This window comes from Petaurus breviceps, unplaced genomic scaffold (assembly GCF_028583685.1).
Source record: "Petaurus breviceps papuanus isolate PSGF00001 unplaced genomic scaffold, PetGlider_PUasm1.0 90775, whole genome shotgun sequence".
NCBI classification, from domain to species: domain Eukaryota; kingdom Metazoa; phylum Chordata; class Mammalia; order Diprotodontia; family Petauridae; genus Petaurus; species Petaurus breviceps.
In genome coordinates this window covers 10,173,739-10,192,319 of record NW_027187342.1, presented here as the reverse complement: position 1 = coordinate 10,192,319, position 18,581 = coordinate 10,173,739, and the positions used below count along the sequence as shown (strand labels likewise).

At 34.4% G+C, this 18,581-nt stretch overlaps 1 protein-coding gene across 1 annotated transcript in view; it reads right to left on the bottom strand.

Moving 5' to 3' along the window:
* VPS54 (VPS54 subunit of GARP complex) overlaps positions 1 to 18,581 on the bottom strand; it is a 78,599-nt gene that overhangs the window by 33,113 nt on the left and 26,905 nt on the right. The window contains exons 7-11 of the mRNA XM_069068982.1: positions 17,123 to 17,508; positions 8,650 to 8,776; positions 6,384 to 6,491; positions 5,506 to 5,561; positions 61 to 157 (exon numbers count right to left, since the gene is read on the bottom strand). Coding sequence (XP_068925083.1) covers positions 61 to 157; positions 5,506 to 5,561; positions 6,384 to 6,491; positions 8,650 to 8,776; positions 17,123 to 17,508 — 774 coding nt within the window. The remainder of the gene's footprint in view (positions 1 to 60; positions 158 to 5,505; positions 5,562 to 6,383; positions 6,492 to 8,649; positions 8,777 to 17,122; positions 17,509 to 18,581) is intronic.

Below are 18,581 nucleotides of genomic sequence, written 5' to 3'. Positions count from 1 at the left end.
TAAGTATCTGAAGAACTAATATGTAAATGTTTTCAGAATATACTGATAATTAAGCCTTACCTTAACCCTCTGGAGGAAGACTGTAAACTTAGAGAAAATATCCTTTAAGAGATCAAACCACTGAGGAAAATTCATCAATCTCATCTGATCTGCAAGTCTGCAAAAACACAAACAATTTAGGAAATAGTATCCTTTCCTTTAATTTAAAAACTTTTTTTAATTTTTTGTTTATACCTCACCTTCATTTCTAAATATGTCCCTCCCTCAACCATCCAACAAGCCACCTCTTATAACAAAAAAAGAATAAAGAGGAGGAAACAGTATAGCAAAATAAATCATACAGATCCAGCCTGATAGTATATGTAATTCTTCATACCCATAAAGAAATGCATTATTTTTTCATATCTTCTTTAGCATCAGGTTTGGCCATTATAATTACATGAATTCAGTTCCATTAGTTTTTTGTTTTCTATTTACATTGTTATTGTCATTAGATATGTTGTTCTCCTAATTCTGCTCATTTCATTCATTCATATATGTGGGAAAAGCTTTTCTGAATCTTTCAAGTCATCATTCTTAGGAAATGGCTAAAACAAACTGTGGTACATTTATGTACCACAATGTTTAACCATTTTCTAATCAATGGGCATCTACTTTTTCTCTAGTTCTTTGGTACCACAATTAGTGCTGTTAGGAATATTTTGAAGTATATGGAACCTTTCAATCTCTTTATTTGTTTGGGCCTAACAGTGGCATCTCTGGGTCAAAATGTATGGAATTCACTCACTTTTTAAGCATAATTACAAAGTATGCAATTTCCAGAGTGGTTAGGCTGATTCAAAGCTCCACCAACAATGTCTTACCGTATCTATCTTCCCAGAATTCTTCCCAATCAGTTGTTTCTTTTGACAACTTGCTGATGAAACTTCAGAGTTGTGATTTTCATTTATTATTAAAGATTTGGAGCAATCTTTCACATAGTTAAAATTTTACAACCTTTCTTTTGAGAATTTTGTTAATATCCTTTTACTATCCACTGGGGAATGACTCTTGGTCTTATACATGACCCCCTAAGGGGCCATGCAGATCTGCCACACAGATTTCATCAAGGGCATCCAATAAAAAAGAACTGTTGGTTCAAAAAAAGAAAAACCTTGCTTTCCCTTTGCTAATCCCTTGACCCTGCTTCATCCAGACCCTATCTGGACAGACAAGAAGCATAAAATGGCCCCTCACATAGCTTTGATGAATTGAGAGTTAACAACTTTCTCGTAACATAGAGGCCCATAAATTTCTTTCAATCTGCCTGCTCTACTATACTAAAGTTATATTTTACATTTGGGCTGTACATTCCAGACCCACAGGCACTGTCATATGACCTGCTGATTTATGGGACTTTGCATCTTCCCTGAAGTGAACTTCCTTTAAGTATTCTATTCCCCAATTAGAAATCTCCATGAGAACTGAGACTATCTCATTTTTTCTATTTTTAGTCCCAGGAATTGGCATACAATAAGCACTAAATAAATGCTCTTTCCAAGCTGCATATCATTATGAGCTTATAAGATGTTGATATAAACCTGAATTTGGCCAAGCTTCTTTTTAGTTTTCCTAGTTCTTGTGAAATAGTCATTTATGTTTTCAGGTTTGTCAAACACTGGATTACTGAGAGTTAAACCATTTCTGTTTCTTTCTCATCTATTCTGTTATACCAATCTACTTTTCTATTTTTTAAACTGGTACAATACTATAATTTTAGGTCTGTATATGTAATATTTTCCCTTCATTTTTACTTTTTTTCATGATTCCCCTTTTGAGATTCTGGACATTTTGTTCCTTCCTATAAATTATTTTGTCTAGTAGGATAAAGTATTCTTTTGATATTTTTATATAGCACTAAATATGTAAAATAAGTTAGGTAGTATTGTCATTTTTTAATCATACTGATATAACCTGATCATTAGCAATAAATACTACTCCAATCACATGTCATTCTTTGTTTCTTAAAAGTGTTTTATAATTACATTTCTATGAATACTGAGTGTGCCTTGGTAGACTGACTCCCAAATGATTTATGCATTTTGTACTTATTTTGAATAAGATTTCCTTTTCTACTATTTCCTACTGGATTTTGTTATTACTGAAGTGAAAGACTTATTCTATATACTGCTAATTCCCTAAAGCTATTAATCATGTCAATTAATTTCTTTGATGACTATCTTAGGTTTAAGAAAACTTATGTCTTCTTTAAATAGGAATAATTTTCTCTCCTCTTTTATTAATGTCTTGAATTTCTTTTTCTTGTCTTATTTAGTATAACTAGCATTTCAAATAACAATAAGGAAAAAGGGCATCCTTGGTTTAGTCTTAAATTTTTCATAAAAGTTTCTAGAGTGTAACAAGAGAGTAGCAAACAATGCTAGCTTTTGGTATTAGAGATATACTTTTGAATCATATTTAAAAAGCCCCTTCTTGGTATATGCTTCATATGTATAAATGACTGTTGTACTTTGTCAGAAAGCTTCTCCTGCTTTCTTCTATCTCTACTTTCTTCTGTCTTCTACTAATATAGTTACATGGTTTGGATCTTTTTGTTTTTAGTATAATTATGTTCATTACTTTCTTAATGTTGAACCATCCTTGCATCTCTGGTATAAATACAATTTGGTCATTATGAGTAAGTTTTAGATATACTGTTAAAGTATTTTGCTAGAATTTTATTGAAATTTTTCAGTTTGTTAATAATAATAACAGCTAGTTAATGCATAAATTGTTTTAAGGTTTGCAAAGCACTTTATATATTGGATTAGTCTATAGTTCTTTTCCATTGCTGCATGCTTCCCTGGTTTTAAGTATGTTGTCTCATAAAAAAGACCATAAGAAAGCACAGCATTCATTGGTAAATACATATAGACTACAGTGCCACCCCACACCCCATATTTCCTTTACACCTAGTTCAATTTCTTCTTGAGATTAATAATAATTAATCAGCAAATTAATAAGAATAATGATGATGATGATAATTATAACTAATATTTATATAGTGTCATTATGTGCCAGGCACTATGCTAAGGGCTTTACAAAAATTATCTTATTTGATCCTAACAACAACCCTAAGAGGTAGGTACTATTATGATCCTCATTTTATAGATAAGGAGGGTAAATGAAGGTTCAGTAACTCGCTTAGGGTCACACAGCTAGGAAGTATCTAACGCCAAATCTGAACTCAGATCTTCCTGACTCCAGACCTGGGGTATATATACTGCTCCACCCACTAAATTGAAAAATTTCATGCTGTCTCAAAAATAGTATGCTACAGAAGAGCAAAATACATTTTTATTAATATATCATTAAGTGACTAGATTCACTGAAATTGGAAGTTTGGCCCTAAATGATGGTCCTCTAGGCTCTCCTTTTTGAATATGTCTAGTGATGAGTCAACTATATCTACATATGAAAGTCTTCTGGGGGGGGGGGTAGCTAGGTGGCGCAACGAGTAAAGCCCCAGCCCCGGAATCAGGAGAACCCAAGTTCGGTTCCAGCCTCAGACACTTAACACCCACACAAAAAAACTAGCCGTGTAACCTTGGGCAAGTTACTTAGCCTCAACTGCCCTCCAAAAGGCAAAAAAAAAAACCCAAAAAACAAAAAAAAAAGTCTCCTGTGTAGTATTTCCATGTAAATAAGTTTCATGGTCACTGATTAAACCCTAAGTACTCCAGTTTTTATAAGGAAATACATAAATTATGGTCAAATGTAAAAAAGTATTCCAGAACAAAAAATAAAAGTATATATCATCTTTTCTCAACAAAATGAATAATCTTTCAAAAAGTAATAACTTAATTTCTACTGTTAACAATAAAGAATTTTTCCTAATATAGCTGAAGCCAAATATTTGTGAAAAGATAAAAGAAAATAAAATTATAGAACTCAAAACTATTTCAGGAAACAAGGTACTTCATAAAATTAGGATTACTTATTTACTCTAATGGAGTAGCTGGTTGGCACAGTGGATAGAGCCCTGGGCTTGAAATCAGAAAGACTCATCTTTGTGAGTTCAAATACAGCATCAAACATGTTCTAACTGTGTGACCCTGGGTAAGTCCTTTCACCCTATTTGCTTCAGTTCCTCATTTGTAAAATGAACTGGAGAAGGACATGGCAAATTTCTCCAGTATCTTTTCCAATAAAATCCCAAAGTGGGGGGGGGGGGTGTCAGAGTCAGACATTATTGAAAGGCCTCAATAACAGCACAAAAGACTAATAACACCCTAAGACCTTTTGGCTAAATTTAAATGAGTACCTCTGTAGTTTGAGAATTCATTCAATTAAATCCAATAAATATGTAAATACTCATTTTTTGCATAAAAAATTGTGGCCACAAAGACAAAATAAAAGGTTTCCCTTCTCTAAATAACTTTAAAATCTAATAGGCAGGGGTAAAACACACACACAAATAAGCAAAAAATGATTAAAGTATAACACTTAAGTACACAGTACTTTTAAAAGTTCATAACTAAACAAGGGAAAGAGATTAAATACAGTGGCATTAGAGATTCAGGGAAGAAGAAATGATGAAGAAAGGCTTGCTGGAAGACAAAGGCTCTGAGGCAGATAGAAAGACAGATATGACAGACTTTGTTCTCAAAACATGTATAACAATAACTAAAATACAAAGGACAACACAGGGGCTAAGAAGAGGTCCTGGCAACGTGCTCTAAGGATTTCAGTTGGAAGAGATCGTTTTCATTTGGAATGGAGGATATAAGAAAAGTGTTCATGAAAAAGCTGACATTTGATTTAGAACCTGATCAAACTTCAAGAAATGGAGAAAAACCCTTTTCAGATTAGAGGTTATGGAATCAAAGGCTGAGAGGCAGGAGGGACAGTATGAGAATGGGCATTGTCCTGTTTGGCTAGGAAGTAGATCACAAAAAGAGAAATTGTATTAGGTAAGACTGAAAGGATAAGCTGAAACCATATGAAAAAGCCCATGAATTTTATTTGGCAGTCAATGGGAGCCGATGAAGATTTCTGAGTAGGAAAGTGACATGACCAGAAGTAGTATGTTAGGAAGAGGCCTTGAGCAGCAGTGTGGCAAATGGACTGTAGAGACAGAAAGACCACTTAAGTGGTTATTACAAAAGCCCTGGTAAGAGATAATGTAGGACTTGAAAAAAGTGATATCAGTTGGAATGGAAAGGATTATTACTATTCTTTTCTAAATCAGGATAAAACTGAATGAAAATATGGAAAAATAAAACAGGTGATGGGAACAAGTATTCAATAACTCAGGGTCATCTCCATACTATTCAATGGCATATAATAAAAAGGTATGATTCCATAACTATGTGGTAGATCTGAAAAGCTAGCCTTTAGAGATTTTGTTAGTGTTCTGATAATTACACAAACGTTACTTTAACTGTCTAGGGAATATAGTTTTATCGCTTGCACTAAAGGTATTCAACATCTCCATCCCACCCCCAAATATACATTTATACTTACTTCACAACAACTTCTGTGTCTATTTCTTCTATCTGTGAGACTGTATTAATCACACACTGAAAAATTTAAGAGAAAAAGATATTTGCTTATTTGTTCCTATGGAATTATATAACTCATTTTTACTGTATTGCACAAGTATTTCTTTCACTGGCATATGCAAGTATATTCTTCTGAACAACCATCAAAGAGTTATTAAAATTATTTAAACTAAAACGGATTAAGACTGCTAAAAATTTTTTAAAACCAAGTTTACATAACAGTTTTATCAAAGTATTAAAAGCCATGAAATAATTCAAGGAAACACAAGGTAATCATAAGAGTTAAAATATAGCTACAAAACTTAGGCTAAACAATTCTGTCATAATACCCTTACTGGCAGTAAATGAGGTACTTCATTTGAGAATTTATCTGAAGAGTGGAAGTTTTAGATGCTCAGTACTGAAGATATTCTACCATATTTTACTTATTATGATACAAGCTCTGCACTATGCCACTGTTACAATTATTAGAATCGGTTTGAAAATTTTGCAATCCTCAAATTACGGGCTATAATCTGGAAAAAAAATGTGTTCACACATTGATAAGAATTTGGGAAAATTTTTTTAAGTGAAGATGTTTCAGAAAATTTCAAGTGTGAGAATAACTATGAAATTTTGCTCCCTTTAAATATTACATTTATATGTTCAATTTACTGATAGTGAGTTAGTTTTTCAGTAATATATTTTACATTTCAAAGGCAGTAAACTCAGTTTTGGAGAGTTAGACTTGAAACAAAATAAAGAACAGGAATAACAAGTGAACTCACACATTCAGTCATCTAATCCATACTCAGTTCATTTCAAACATAAAAAATATCTCTCAAAGAAACATGTTATTACCTGTTTAATGATATTCTTTGCTGTGATAATCATTTCTTCACCATAAATTTCTAAAAAATTGAGTTTTCTTTGTTTTAAAAGTCCAAATATAAGGGATACTAGTCGTTCCTATTAAAACAAGGAAAATGTTAATAATTCACATTTCAAAATACCTAATAAAACAACCAACCTCATTTAAGAGTAGCAATACTCAATAGCATGGCTTTGACTACCTGGAGACCAGATTCCTAGCCAGCAAATGGTATTCCCTTCTTGTCAGTGAAAAAAGAAAACAACTCTTAGCAATTCTGTCTTCTATTTTTTGAATGAATACCTTAATGTAGTTGAGTCCTAGTGCACCAAAATGGTTCAAATGAGGCTAGTATGATAAAGCAAAGTCTGGCTGTTTTTAAGAATGGCTCTAAAATACAATAGAAATCACAAATCCCATGGAACAGCCTTGGTCTTTCTTTGCTGCCCTGATCTGAATATGCCAATCCACTAGATATGTCCTTATCTTTCTTACCATATATCACATTTTAAATATTTATGCAACATTTTTCGTTCCATACATAAAAGTACCTCATTTGCTTGACAGTATCAAAGAAGGTATTCCACATAAGAGATTTTCCCAAATAAATGAAGCACGGAAAATAAATAAATAAATGAATGAATGAATAGATAAATATAGCACTTTTAAAACATTAATGATTTTGGAAGAAAATCTAACTAAAACACAGTATTCTAAAAATTTCTCTAGAGAGGGTACAGCATTGAGCCTAGGGTTCAAATCTGGCCTCAAGACACTTAGCAGCTGTTTGACCCTGGGCAAGTCACTTAACTTCTATTTGCCTCAGTTTCTTCAACTGTAAAATGTGAATAATAACAGCACTTACTTTTCAGGGTTTTGTGAGGATCAAATGAGATAATATTTGTAAAGTGCTTACACAGTACTTGGTATGCCATAGACATTATATAAACGTTTATACATTCCTTACTTAAAGAATACAGAGGGGTGGCTAGGTGGCGCAGTGAATAGAGCACTAGCCCTGGAGTCTGGAGGACCTAAGTTCAAATTTGGCCTCAGACACTTAACACAAAAACTAGCCATGTGACCTTGGGCAAGTCACTTGACCCCAATTACCCTCCAAAAAGCAAAAAAAAAAAAATACAGAACATAATTTAATGGAATAGCAATTATGGATATAAATTCAGTATCACCCTCAAGGGTTAGTGAAGTATACAGGGCTAAATACTCATCTTCTAACTGGCCACAGAATCTCATACTTTCTGCTTTTTCTCTTTCTTGCTTTACCATTACATTTTATGGCTATCTGAGTATTATGTGCCTCTTGTAATTTACTATTTCTACTTTGTAATAGGCTGAGAAACCCAATAACTAAACTTATTACCGTCTTAAAGAAGAGTAAAGACTTTGGGTGAAGGACTAAAGGGCTCTCTTTTGATTAATGGATGAATTCTGAGACATCTAGTATGGCTGGTAAGAGGTCTTCTTTTTTTTTTCCCTTGGTAGCTTTTTTCCTGGTTCTTACTGATATTCCAAACAGTGGAAGTTGCAGGAGTCATACCTTATACTAAGAACCAAATCAAATAAGGAATATAAAGATCTTAATAACTGTAAAGCACTATATGACTATATTCTAAGTACTATCATTCTTAAATGAGCTGTTTATGAGTATGCCTAAGTATATACGAAAAGAATTTTTATTAGTAATGAAATAACATGACAACTAGATAATTCCTTTTATTTATGAAGTATTTTTTCTTTTTCAAAGCATTGTCAAATACACAAAATTATCTGACCCTCATAATCTATAAAGATTATTAGAGGCAACATGATACACTAAAGAGAGGAGGGATTTCAACATAAGGACCACCTGGGTTCAAATGCCACCCCTGACCTACACTAGCTATGTTTCCTATAAAAAAGTCACTTAGCCTCTCCAAAAAACTCTTAGCTTTTACACCAAGGAAATTACAGGTCTGGTCAAAAAAGAACCTATAAATATAGCTAACATAATTTCCCCAATTTTACATATGAAGAAATTCAATTAGGAAGGTTAAGTGGCTTGCCTGAGGTCACACAGCTTGTCAGTAACAAAACTGTGATTATAATTTACTAGCTTAGGAATTTTGATACAGTAAAAAGGACTGAGCAGAGACAAAAAAATTTATGCTTGATTTAATTTGGAAGAAATGTGTTAAAAGCAAGGGAACTGTTAATGAACAAAGACTTTATTTCTCTTCTATAATTCAAAATACATACCTCTTCTAAAATTTGACAGTCATCTTCCAGTGGTCTATTTAAATCACTATGAGAATAAGTAGAAAATTCTGCAATCATCATTTTATCTATCAGTTTTTCTAATTCACAAAGTTGTGATCCTAGGTGCCTATAAAGAAACACAAAGATATTATCTAAATATTCATTAAAAGCTAAAAATGCATTTTAAGACCTAAAAATAAGAAAAAACTTTTTCAACAGATAGTTTTTTTCTTCAATTTAATTCTTAAAACAAGTGAAAAAAAATTTAAGTGTCTATTATGTATAAGGCACTATAAGCTAGGCACTGGAAATTCAAAAACAAAATGTCCATGATCTCAATAAGCTGACACTCTACTTTGGGGGCAGGTGCAGCACATGTACATAGATGAATGAATACAAGGTAAACTAAAAAAGTAGAGAAGCTTACCAACTGCAAGGATCAGAAATGGCTTTGTGTAGAAGGTAGGAAGGGATTTGAAGGAAGCTAAGGATTAATAGGCATGGAAAACTCCAGGCAAAGTCAAAGTCATGACATATTAAAGATCAATCAAATCAGGTCAGTTTTCCAGAAACATCAAGTATATGAAGGGGAGTAATATAAAATAAATCTAAAAAGGAACATGAAAATCAGATTGTGGAAGCCTTTAATGCCAAGCTTTAGAATTTGTATTTTATCCTAGAGATAAAAAGGATCTATTGAAGTTCTTATCAGTTAAGTGCCATAGTCAGACCATTTCTTAGAAATATTAGTCAGAAGTAGCAAGAACAATTAAAAGCCTATATTACAGTAGCCTAGGGATGAAGTACCAAGGAGGAGGCCAGAAGGAGACAGATAAGAGATGTTCAAGTGGTAGAGTCCATAAGACAGCATTTGGTTAGTTATGGAAGGCAAGGTAAAGGGAATAATCAAAGATGACTCCAAGGTGGTTGACTGGAGAAGACAGAAAGAAAAAGTGTGGAGGAAGGGTAAATTTAGGAGGGGTGAAAATTAGTTATGTTTTAGATACCTCTGGTTTGAGATATCAAATGGTCATCCAAATAGACATGTCCATCAGGCAGCTAGAAATAAGAGAATGAAAATGAGAAAAAATGATTAAGGAGAAAATTTCCTAGAAGAAAACACTAGGGGCCAGGATCAAAAGAACAAAAAGAGATAAGAATACAGTGAAGTTGTGAACCTGGCTAACATACATTTAGGAGGAAAGATGAGCTCGGTTTTTGACTGTTAAGTTTGAAAAACCACCTAAATACACATGTAAACAGATAAGTCTAGAAGGTAGTTAGTTGGTTATACAGAACTAGTTACACAAATTTGGGAATTATCTGCTTAGAAAAGGCAGGTGAACCTATAGGTTCAACTATAGGAGTTGATCATGCATCAATGAATGAGCATGTATTTAGTGCCTATTATGTATGTGCCACCATTTTGTTAGAGACCAGGAATATAAAGATAAGAATGACAGTCTCGGGGCGGCCAGGTGGCGCAGTGGGTAAGAGCACCAGCCCCAGAGTTGGGAGACCTGGGATCGGTTCCGGCCTCAGATACTTGGCACCCACACAAAAATAACTGGCCGTGTAACCTTGAGCAAGTTACTTAACCCCAATTGCTTGAAAAAAAAAAAAAAGAATGACAGTATCTTGTCTCAAAAAAGCTTATTGGTGGGGGAAGGGCACAGCATGCCTACACACAAGTAAACACACTATTTGTATATGTTACGTGTATGTATAAATACATCTACATTAATGTACACATATAATACATATACATATACACACTTTGTATCCAATATAAAATGGATTCAAAGGAAGCATGTAGTAGCAGTTAAAGGGTCCATGAAGACATAATGTAGAGATAGAAGAGAGTTAAGATATAAGACAATTTGGAGTGATGAGGGATGGATGATAATTTAGGAAAAGAGATAACCAAGAGAACAATGTCATAGAAGCAAGGAAAGAGAGTACACCTGCGAAGAGGGTGATAATGAAATGTCAAAAGCAGAGAGGTCGTAAAGTAGAATGAGGACCGAGAAAAAGGTACCAGATTTATCAGCAGATATATTTTAGCAGTCATACTAGGTCCCTTCTCCCACAGAATGAAGAAAGGACACAAAGGTCATTTGTATCTGGCTTATTAATGATCTGGAATACTAAAAAGGTGCTTGGAGTCTGTTTACTTTAGGTTAAAAGTTCCATCTCCTTCTGCCCCCTTGAGTATAAAACCAAGCTAGCCCTAAAAAGCAGGCAGCAGTTCTGAACTAGAGACCTGCCACTTGAGTATTTGACAAATTGGATCAACAGATACATTCCTTATTATATTTGTGAATTTTTTCCTGTGATTTCATCAGCATGATGACCTTCCAAATGAGATCAATGCAATTTGGTATCTTTTCTGAAATTTAGTCTTAAAAAGTGGCTTGGGAGCACTGGGAGGTTAAGTGACTGGCCAATGGGTACATACTAGTATAAGGCAGAAGTCCAGGTCCTTCCTGTCCCTCAATGCTGGCCCACCATCCATTACTATCCACAGCTAACCTAATAGCAAGCACCAGAATGTGAGACAGTATATCTGCTCCCTAAAGTCCCAAACTGGGCTAACTCAGAAGTTGAGGGGGACTCCAGTTATCTTGGAGGAAGCAATTTCAGTGAGTCAAATGGTAGGCTGCTGACTGTAAAGGGTTCAAAGATGAAGAAATGGAGTACTAAATGCTGATAAATTCTTTTCAAGTTTGGGTTATAAAGAAGAGTGTGGATATAAATAAAGACATCTTTACTGGATGTCAGGTCAAAATGAAGGAGCTTTTGAGGTAGAGGGCAGGGATTAGGATGGCCAAGACCTGGGAATTTCTGTAAACTACAGGGAAGGAATTAGTGAATCATTACAGACTGAAGATGAAAAGAAACAACTGAAGAAGCAAATTTCTGGGACAGCTGTAAGAGGGAGGAGTGGAAACGGGTGCAATCAAGAGCACAAATGAAGCTGGCCTCAGCCAGAAGGGCTATCTCTTCCTCAGACTGAAGCAAATAAGGAAGAGAATGAAGAATTGCATAAGTTTTGAAATGTGTCCCTCCCGTCAGATGTCCTTTATTTTTCTCTTTTTTCCTCTTCATTGAAACAAAGTAGTATTTTAGAAAACTGTGGAACTTCTACTTAAACTGAGATGATTCTATTCCTTATACTAAATATATATTCATTTTGAAGCATATTACTTATAGTTAATAAATGCTTGAAAGAAAGTAGAGAATGTTATCATACCACCAATACCTCATTTGAATGGTCTGTTAAAATTCTTCCCCAATTAATGGTGAGAGAGAAAGAGAGAGAGAGAGAGAGAGAGAGAGAGAGAGAGAGAGAGAGAGAGAGCGAGCGAGCATTGGTCAGATTGATAATAATGCTCCCTGTACCATGTGGGAAAAATATGATAAAATGATGTTTTGCTCTACACTTATCAAAAGATAATACTGTTTCTACAATGTAGACTTGTAAATCCAATTATCCCATTTCCATATCATTACATTCTAAAAATCCATACCTACTCAGAGACTTGCAGCAGTCAATCTAACACCTTTGGAAGAACAAAGGTTTGAAACAAGCTGGAAAATCTTGTTATTTCAAGTCAATCAGCAAAAATTCATTTCTGTGGTTTTTAAAAACATCATACTAAGATCTAGAGAAAATTTTTAAAAGAATCAAAAACAGCCTCTGTCCTCAAGTAGTTTACCTTCTAATGGAGGAGACAAAGTAAATAAATAGATGTGTATAAGGTACATATGGCACAGATGGAGGATAGTCTTAAAGAGGAAGGCACTAATCGCTAAGAGAATGAGAAAAGGCATTCTGCAAAGAAGGTGGTAACTGAACTCATTCTTGAAGGCAGTCAGGGATTTTAAAAGAGGGGTGAGGGGAGAGAGAATTCTTAGCACAGAGGGTAGCCACTGCAAGGATATGGAGATGGTAGATAAGAATGTCAAGTCTAAGGAACCACAAGTAATCCAGTAGGGTTGGACCATAGAATACATGGAGGAAGGGGAACAAGCGTGGGTCCTCATCACCATTCTGGTTGGTCTCCATGCCTCGAGTCTCTCCCCAGTCTAGTCCATCCTCCACTCAGCTGCATAAGTTATTTTCCTAAAGGGCAGGTCTGATCATGTGTCACACACACATACACACACATAGCACTCAATAAAAGCTAATGGCTCTCTACTACCTCTAGGATCAAATGTAAAATCTGTTTGTTTAAGTTCTTCATAAAATGGTCCCTTCCTCCATTTCCAGTGTTCCACTTTACTCCCTTCAAAATATACTACAATCCATGAAATAGTAGCCTTCTTGCTACTGCTTACATATATCACTCCATCTTCAGACTCCAGGACTTTGTATTGGTTGTCCCCCAAGCATGGAATGCTCTCCCTCCTTACTACTGCCTCCCAGCTTTCTTCAAGATTCAGCTCAAATCTCACCTTCTGCAAGCAGTTTTTCTTAATCTACTATCCCCACCCCAACTAGGGCTCTCCCTCTAAAATTACCTCCCATTTACACTGTATATATATTTTATGTACACAGTGACCTGAATATTTTTCCCATTAAAAATGTGAGCTCCTTGAGGGTAGGGACAGTGTTTTTGCTTTTTTTTTTTTTTATTTCCAGTCCTTAGTATAGTGCCTGGCCCATAATTAGCAATTAACAAATGCTTATGGACCAACTACAAATATATGTGTCAGTATATACACATGTGCACATATACATAAATGTACAGTGATGTGAGACTTATTTGGTACAATAATTTTCATATGGTTTTGTTTTGTGAAAGCAATGGTTATGCATGTTGTACTTCTACTGCTACTAGGCTAATTCAGAATACATGATCATTGACCATATGAAATTGGACTGAAGTGGTTTCTGTCCAGTTCTGTCAACTAAGTGATAGATTTTATGCCATATATACATTTCATTACTCTTTTCTGTAGTATTTTTTAAAATTCAGTGATTTCGCATATGGCTATTATTCCAAGGAGATAAAACTATAGCTCTTAAAGAGCATACATCAATGACAACTGCAAATATACCAATTGTTGGTATGAGGAAGTCATGTTCCAAGCATCATGCAAGCCCTCAACAAAATGGGATCAGTCAAACTAAAAAGTAAAGGAAAGTAGTTGAACATTTAAAATACCACCAAGAATTAACAAATTGGTACTTCAAAACAGTGCAGTCGATACTTTGAAAACAAGCAAAAACCTTCAGAGAGATCAGGCAGCTAGAATGGCTATTACTCTACAATGCAGTATATAGTTAGTCTCCCTGAAGTTGGAAAAACACTTAAAAAAAAAGTTGATAACCACTGCTATGCAGAAACACATTTGTCAAAGACTATAGCACTGAATATTGGAAAAGTTAATTTTTATTAATGAAACTCACTCTTTCATTCAAGGTTATACCAAAACTGCTGTTAGAAGCTCAGGTAAACCTATAAGATCTGAACATCTTCATTAAACTGTACAAAATACGCTCCAAAAAAATTTAAGGGATTTCTTACTTCCCCTCAGCTTAGAAATCTCATCCCCACTGAGGAAATGATAAATTTTAATAGATCTATTGATATACTGAGAGAAGCAAAACTCTTCTAGAACTAAAGAAATTCCCAGATAGAGATAGAATACTACAATACTGTCTTAGACCATGCCACGTGGCACGAAAGGCAAAGAAGTTTATTCAAGAAATGGAGAGCAACATGTTTCTGTGGCTGGAGAACATAGCTAATTTAAATCTAGGTGAAAATTTATGGACTCCAGTAAACATGAGAAAAAGTATGTTTGTCATAGGTAAGGTTAATATTCAATATAATAAAAGCATTTTCATGATGAAGGATTAAAGAACGCATTAGAATCTTGGGAATTCAATACCAATCTATGTAAAACAGGTGACTAGCAAAATAAATGTCCACACCCTCCACACATTATATTCCCATACTAAACATTTTAGAGCTGAAAATAATTTTGAAGGTCATTTAGTTCAATTTCTTAATTTAACAGATGAGGAAACTGTAACCCAAAGCAGCTGGTGACTTGTCTAAGGTCAGTTAGTTAATGGGAGGCACACGACCCAGGATATCTGTCTAATAATCTAAAGCTCTGTCCACAGACAGCAATTTTGGGTGGATGGGGAGAGAGGGAGAGCAAAGGAAGACAGTAATTTTTTAGGACTAACAATAACTTCTATTTATAAAGAACTTTGCAGTTTATAAAATACTTTCCTTACAATAATCCTATGAGTCAGGTAGTACAAACACTATTATCCCCCTTTTACATATGAGGAAACAGGTTAAAAGGAGTTAAATGATTTACTCATTCAAAGTTCTGGGAACTGATAGAGTATTTTTAAGAAAACTTTATAAAATGATCAAATGAAGGAAGAAATCCCAAATTACTTGCCTAAAAAGCTTTGTTATAAATCAGTGAAAACAATCAGTATAGAACCCAAGGCTGAAGTCCACTGCCTATTATGATTAGACAACACCATTTTAAAGTAATTTTGTATTCTAGTATGGTCTCTGAATTAGGGTTACTATGGTGGTAAAATTATTTTAAAAATCAATTTTGTTAATTTAAATAATACCCTTTAACTTAATGATAACTATTATTACATGAAAATATGGGTCTCCCATAAAATGTAAAGTGTTCAGATCTATATTGGTCATACCTACTTGTCAAAAACCTCTTACTGATAAGAAATATAGATTATAGTAAAATAAAGAGTTCTAACAAGTTATTATCACAAATTATTTAAGGAGGATACACAGGGCAGATAACTCATCATATCCCATCTGGCTGAACTCCTGGACTTCATCATGGTCTCCAGAAACTCATCAACCTGCAAGATCACATCAACTCTGAAATTCGTAAGGCTTAAGTGCCCCCTGTCCTTGGAACCCCTCCCTCTCTCTGATTAGAAGGGGTCCCCTAAATGGAGGTTTGAAATAGCCCAGGACTACCACCTCATAATTTCTGACCTTGCTGTACTCCTGGATTTCACCATACCCTATACTAGGTACCCTTCCAATCTCCTTCCCCTTTCACCTTTTAAAAGTTTCTCCTTGTTTGCCAATTTTAATCTGAGCATAGATCGAAATTCTTCCTTAATATTATCTCTCACAATCCACATGCTGAAAAATTTTCTTACAAAAAATTACACAATGCTTATAATAAGATTAAAAACAGTCCAATTTCAAACATATAAATGTTCCTTTAAAATCAAGGGCATTTTAGCCTGTCAGGAAAATGTTTGTTCTGTTTCAAAACACCAGTTGTATAGAGTATATACTTTAATATAACAAGGCATTGAAATAGCACTTATAGTTGAAGTTCCATATAGTATTCATCAGAAACATAATCTTCATTTTAAATATATGACTAAAAGCTTTCTACACTCTTAAGTATGATTCTTGTATTTTATTCTGGAGCCAAAAGTGTTTTCTGCTTTAAAACTAATGTTTAAAGAATATTTTCATTCTACTACATGAGCCATGCCAATAAAATCTGTTTGCATCTAATCTATCACGCCAGGTTTGGAATGCAATTTCTTTTCACCACACAAGGGTTTACACACATATGAAGTCAACTTTGGTCTGAAATGGGTCTGTCTGTATAGTAACTAATCAAAGTTAAACTTTGTAGAAATGGTTTCAAAGAATCAAAACCTTATATTCTTAAAGTATTTTCAAATAATTCAAAAGAATATTCAACTAATTACTCTTTAATTATTCTCAAAAGAATCACAGAATAGGATTTTACAACTTAGTTACAAGTATTCATCAAAATCCTGTTTTCATTTTCTATAAAGTTATGAGAGGCAGTAGCACATGGATAGAGGGCTAATGTCAGAATAAGGAAAACCTGAATTTAACTTCTCAGAACCTCAAACAACTCTCTGAAGACACTAAGCTTTTACATCAGTAGAACGAATTTCAACACTAAGAGTTCCCTATATTAATGAAATCCTTAATCTGGATTTTAAAAAATGTTATACTAGTACAAACTTAGGTCAACATATAGTAATTGAACCATGTCTAGCTAATGAGAAAGGTTTGAATTTGTTTTCTTTTTCCTCTCAAACATCAAATTGTTATCTTAAAAATCAGATGAGCAAATAGGATCATTAAAGGGCTTTCAGTATACTTAGACTGTTTTAAGTCATAGAAAAAATTGCATTGTTAAAGTTACAAATAGCCAGCTACAAATATTAATTTCTTCAAATAGGATAGTTTTATGCCTTTATCCAAATGTCCCTGTAATATACATGGACTTTTATCTTGTTATTACAACTAGTATAACATTAAAAACTTGAAAACACTACTAAAAATCAAGAAAGAGCAAGCTTCCCCACCATTTAATTATAAACATATTTCAAATGTTTCAAATCAATATTTTAACACATGGCACATATGACATTATTTCTAATGTATTACTCAGTACATACCGGAAACTATGAATGCCCTGAAGTTCCTGCTGTAGAACCTCCTGGGTTGTTGCTATTAAGTCCAAGGCTCCAACATATTCAGAAGTGGATAACAACACCTGTACTGTAGGTTGAGTCTGGTGCACAGTGGCCATTAACTTCAGTTTATTATACACTTTTACACAGTTATTTCTGGTAAGTGCCAGTCTTAAAATGTGCAGAGATCCTTCACACATTACTTTATCAATCTGTGCAATTTTATCTCGAAGCATTTTAACAGCCTGGGAAGTTTTCTTGAGGTAGTCCTGCAATTCGTGCTGAGAGGTCATTGCATGAAAAAATGCTTCTGAACGCAGAGAGATCTGATGAGCAATGTTTACTTCCACAATATCCAGATAATGGCTCAGCTTAAGAATGGAGGGGAAAAATCACATGCTGTTATAATCGGTCAAGTACAAGTTTCCTAATGTGTGCATTTCTTGCAAGCTAAAATAAATATAGAAGCCACAACAACCCCATGGGCAGAACTGTAAGAACACTGCGTCAGGTACAGTCAGGTCCTGACTATAACAACTTTTATGTGGACCAAAAAATAAATTAGGAAAAGAAAAACGAGCTGTACTCCTACTGACTTCACCTCTATCACCCCCTAGCATCTTGTTCCCACCACGCCACTGATGTTATCTATTCCGTCTACAGTCACCAATGATCACTGCCAAGTCCAATACCTTTCTGTTACAATGGACAAAACTAATCATCTCCTGCATTTGGATGCTCTCTCCTACTTGGCTTCAGGAATATTACCCAAAACTGGTTATCTCTTAACTCTTCTTACTTCTTTTTTGATATCTACTGGTTCTTTCTCCTCCTCCTACTCTTCTTTCAGTGTGTATGCCCTCCAAGGTTTGTCCGCTACTCTCGTCTGCCTGCACTCTCCTCTTTAACAATCTCACCTAATTACATAGCTTTAATACTATCACTATGAAGATGATTCCCAAATCTCTGCCTCCAAACTAAATCTTTTCATTGAGGGACCTGGGATGTAGAAAAGGGAAGAAGAGGGAGCTCTTGCAAATGGTTTCTATTTCCTCAATTAAGTATGAGGAGGGATCTATGTTACACCCCATGTTCTTTAATATTTTTATCAACACCTTGGATAAAGGTATTGATAGCATGCTTGTCAAACTTGCAGACGACACAAAATCAACACATTAAATGGCAGTTAGCATTCATTAAGATCTTGACAAGTAGAACACTGAGTAGAATCTAATAAGATGATATTTAGTAGGGGGAAACACAAAGTCTTGGAATAAAAAAAATTCTACAAGTACAAGATGAGGGAAACATGACTAGAGAGCAATTAATCTAAAAAAAATCTGGAATTTTCAGTGGACAGCAAGTACAACACAAGTCAAAAGGGAGATGGAGGAACCAAGAAAACTAAAGAAATTTTAGGCTGAATTACAAGAGGTACCATTTC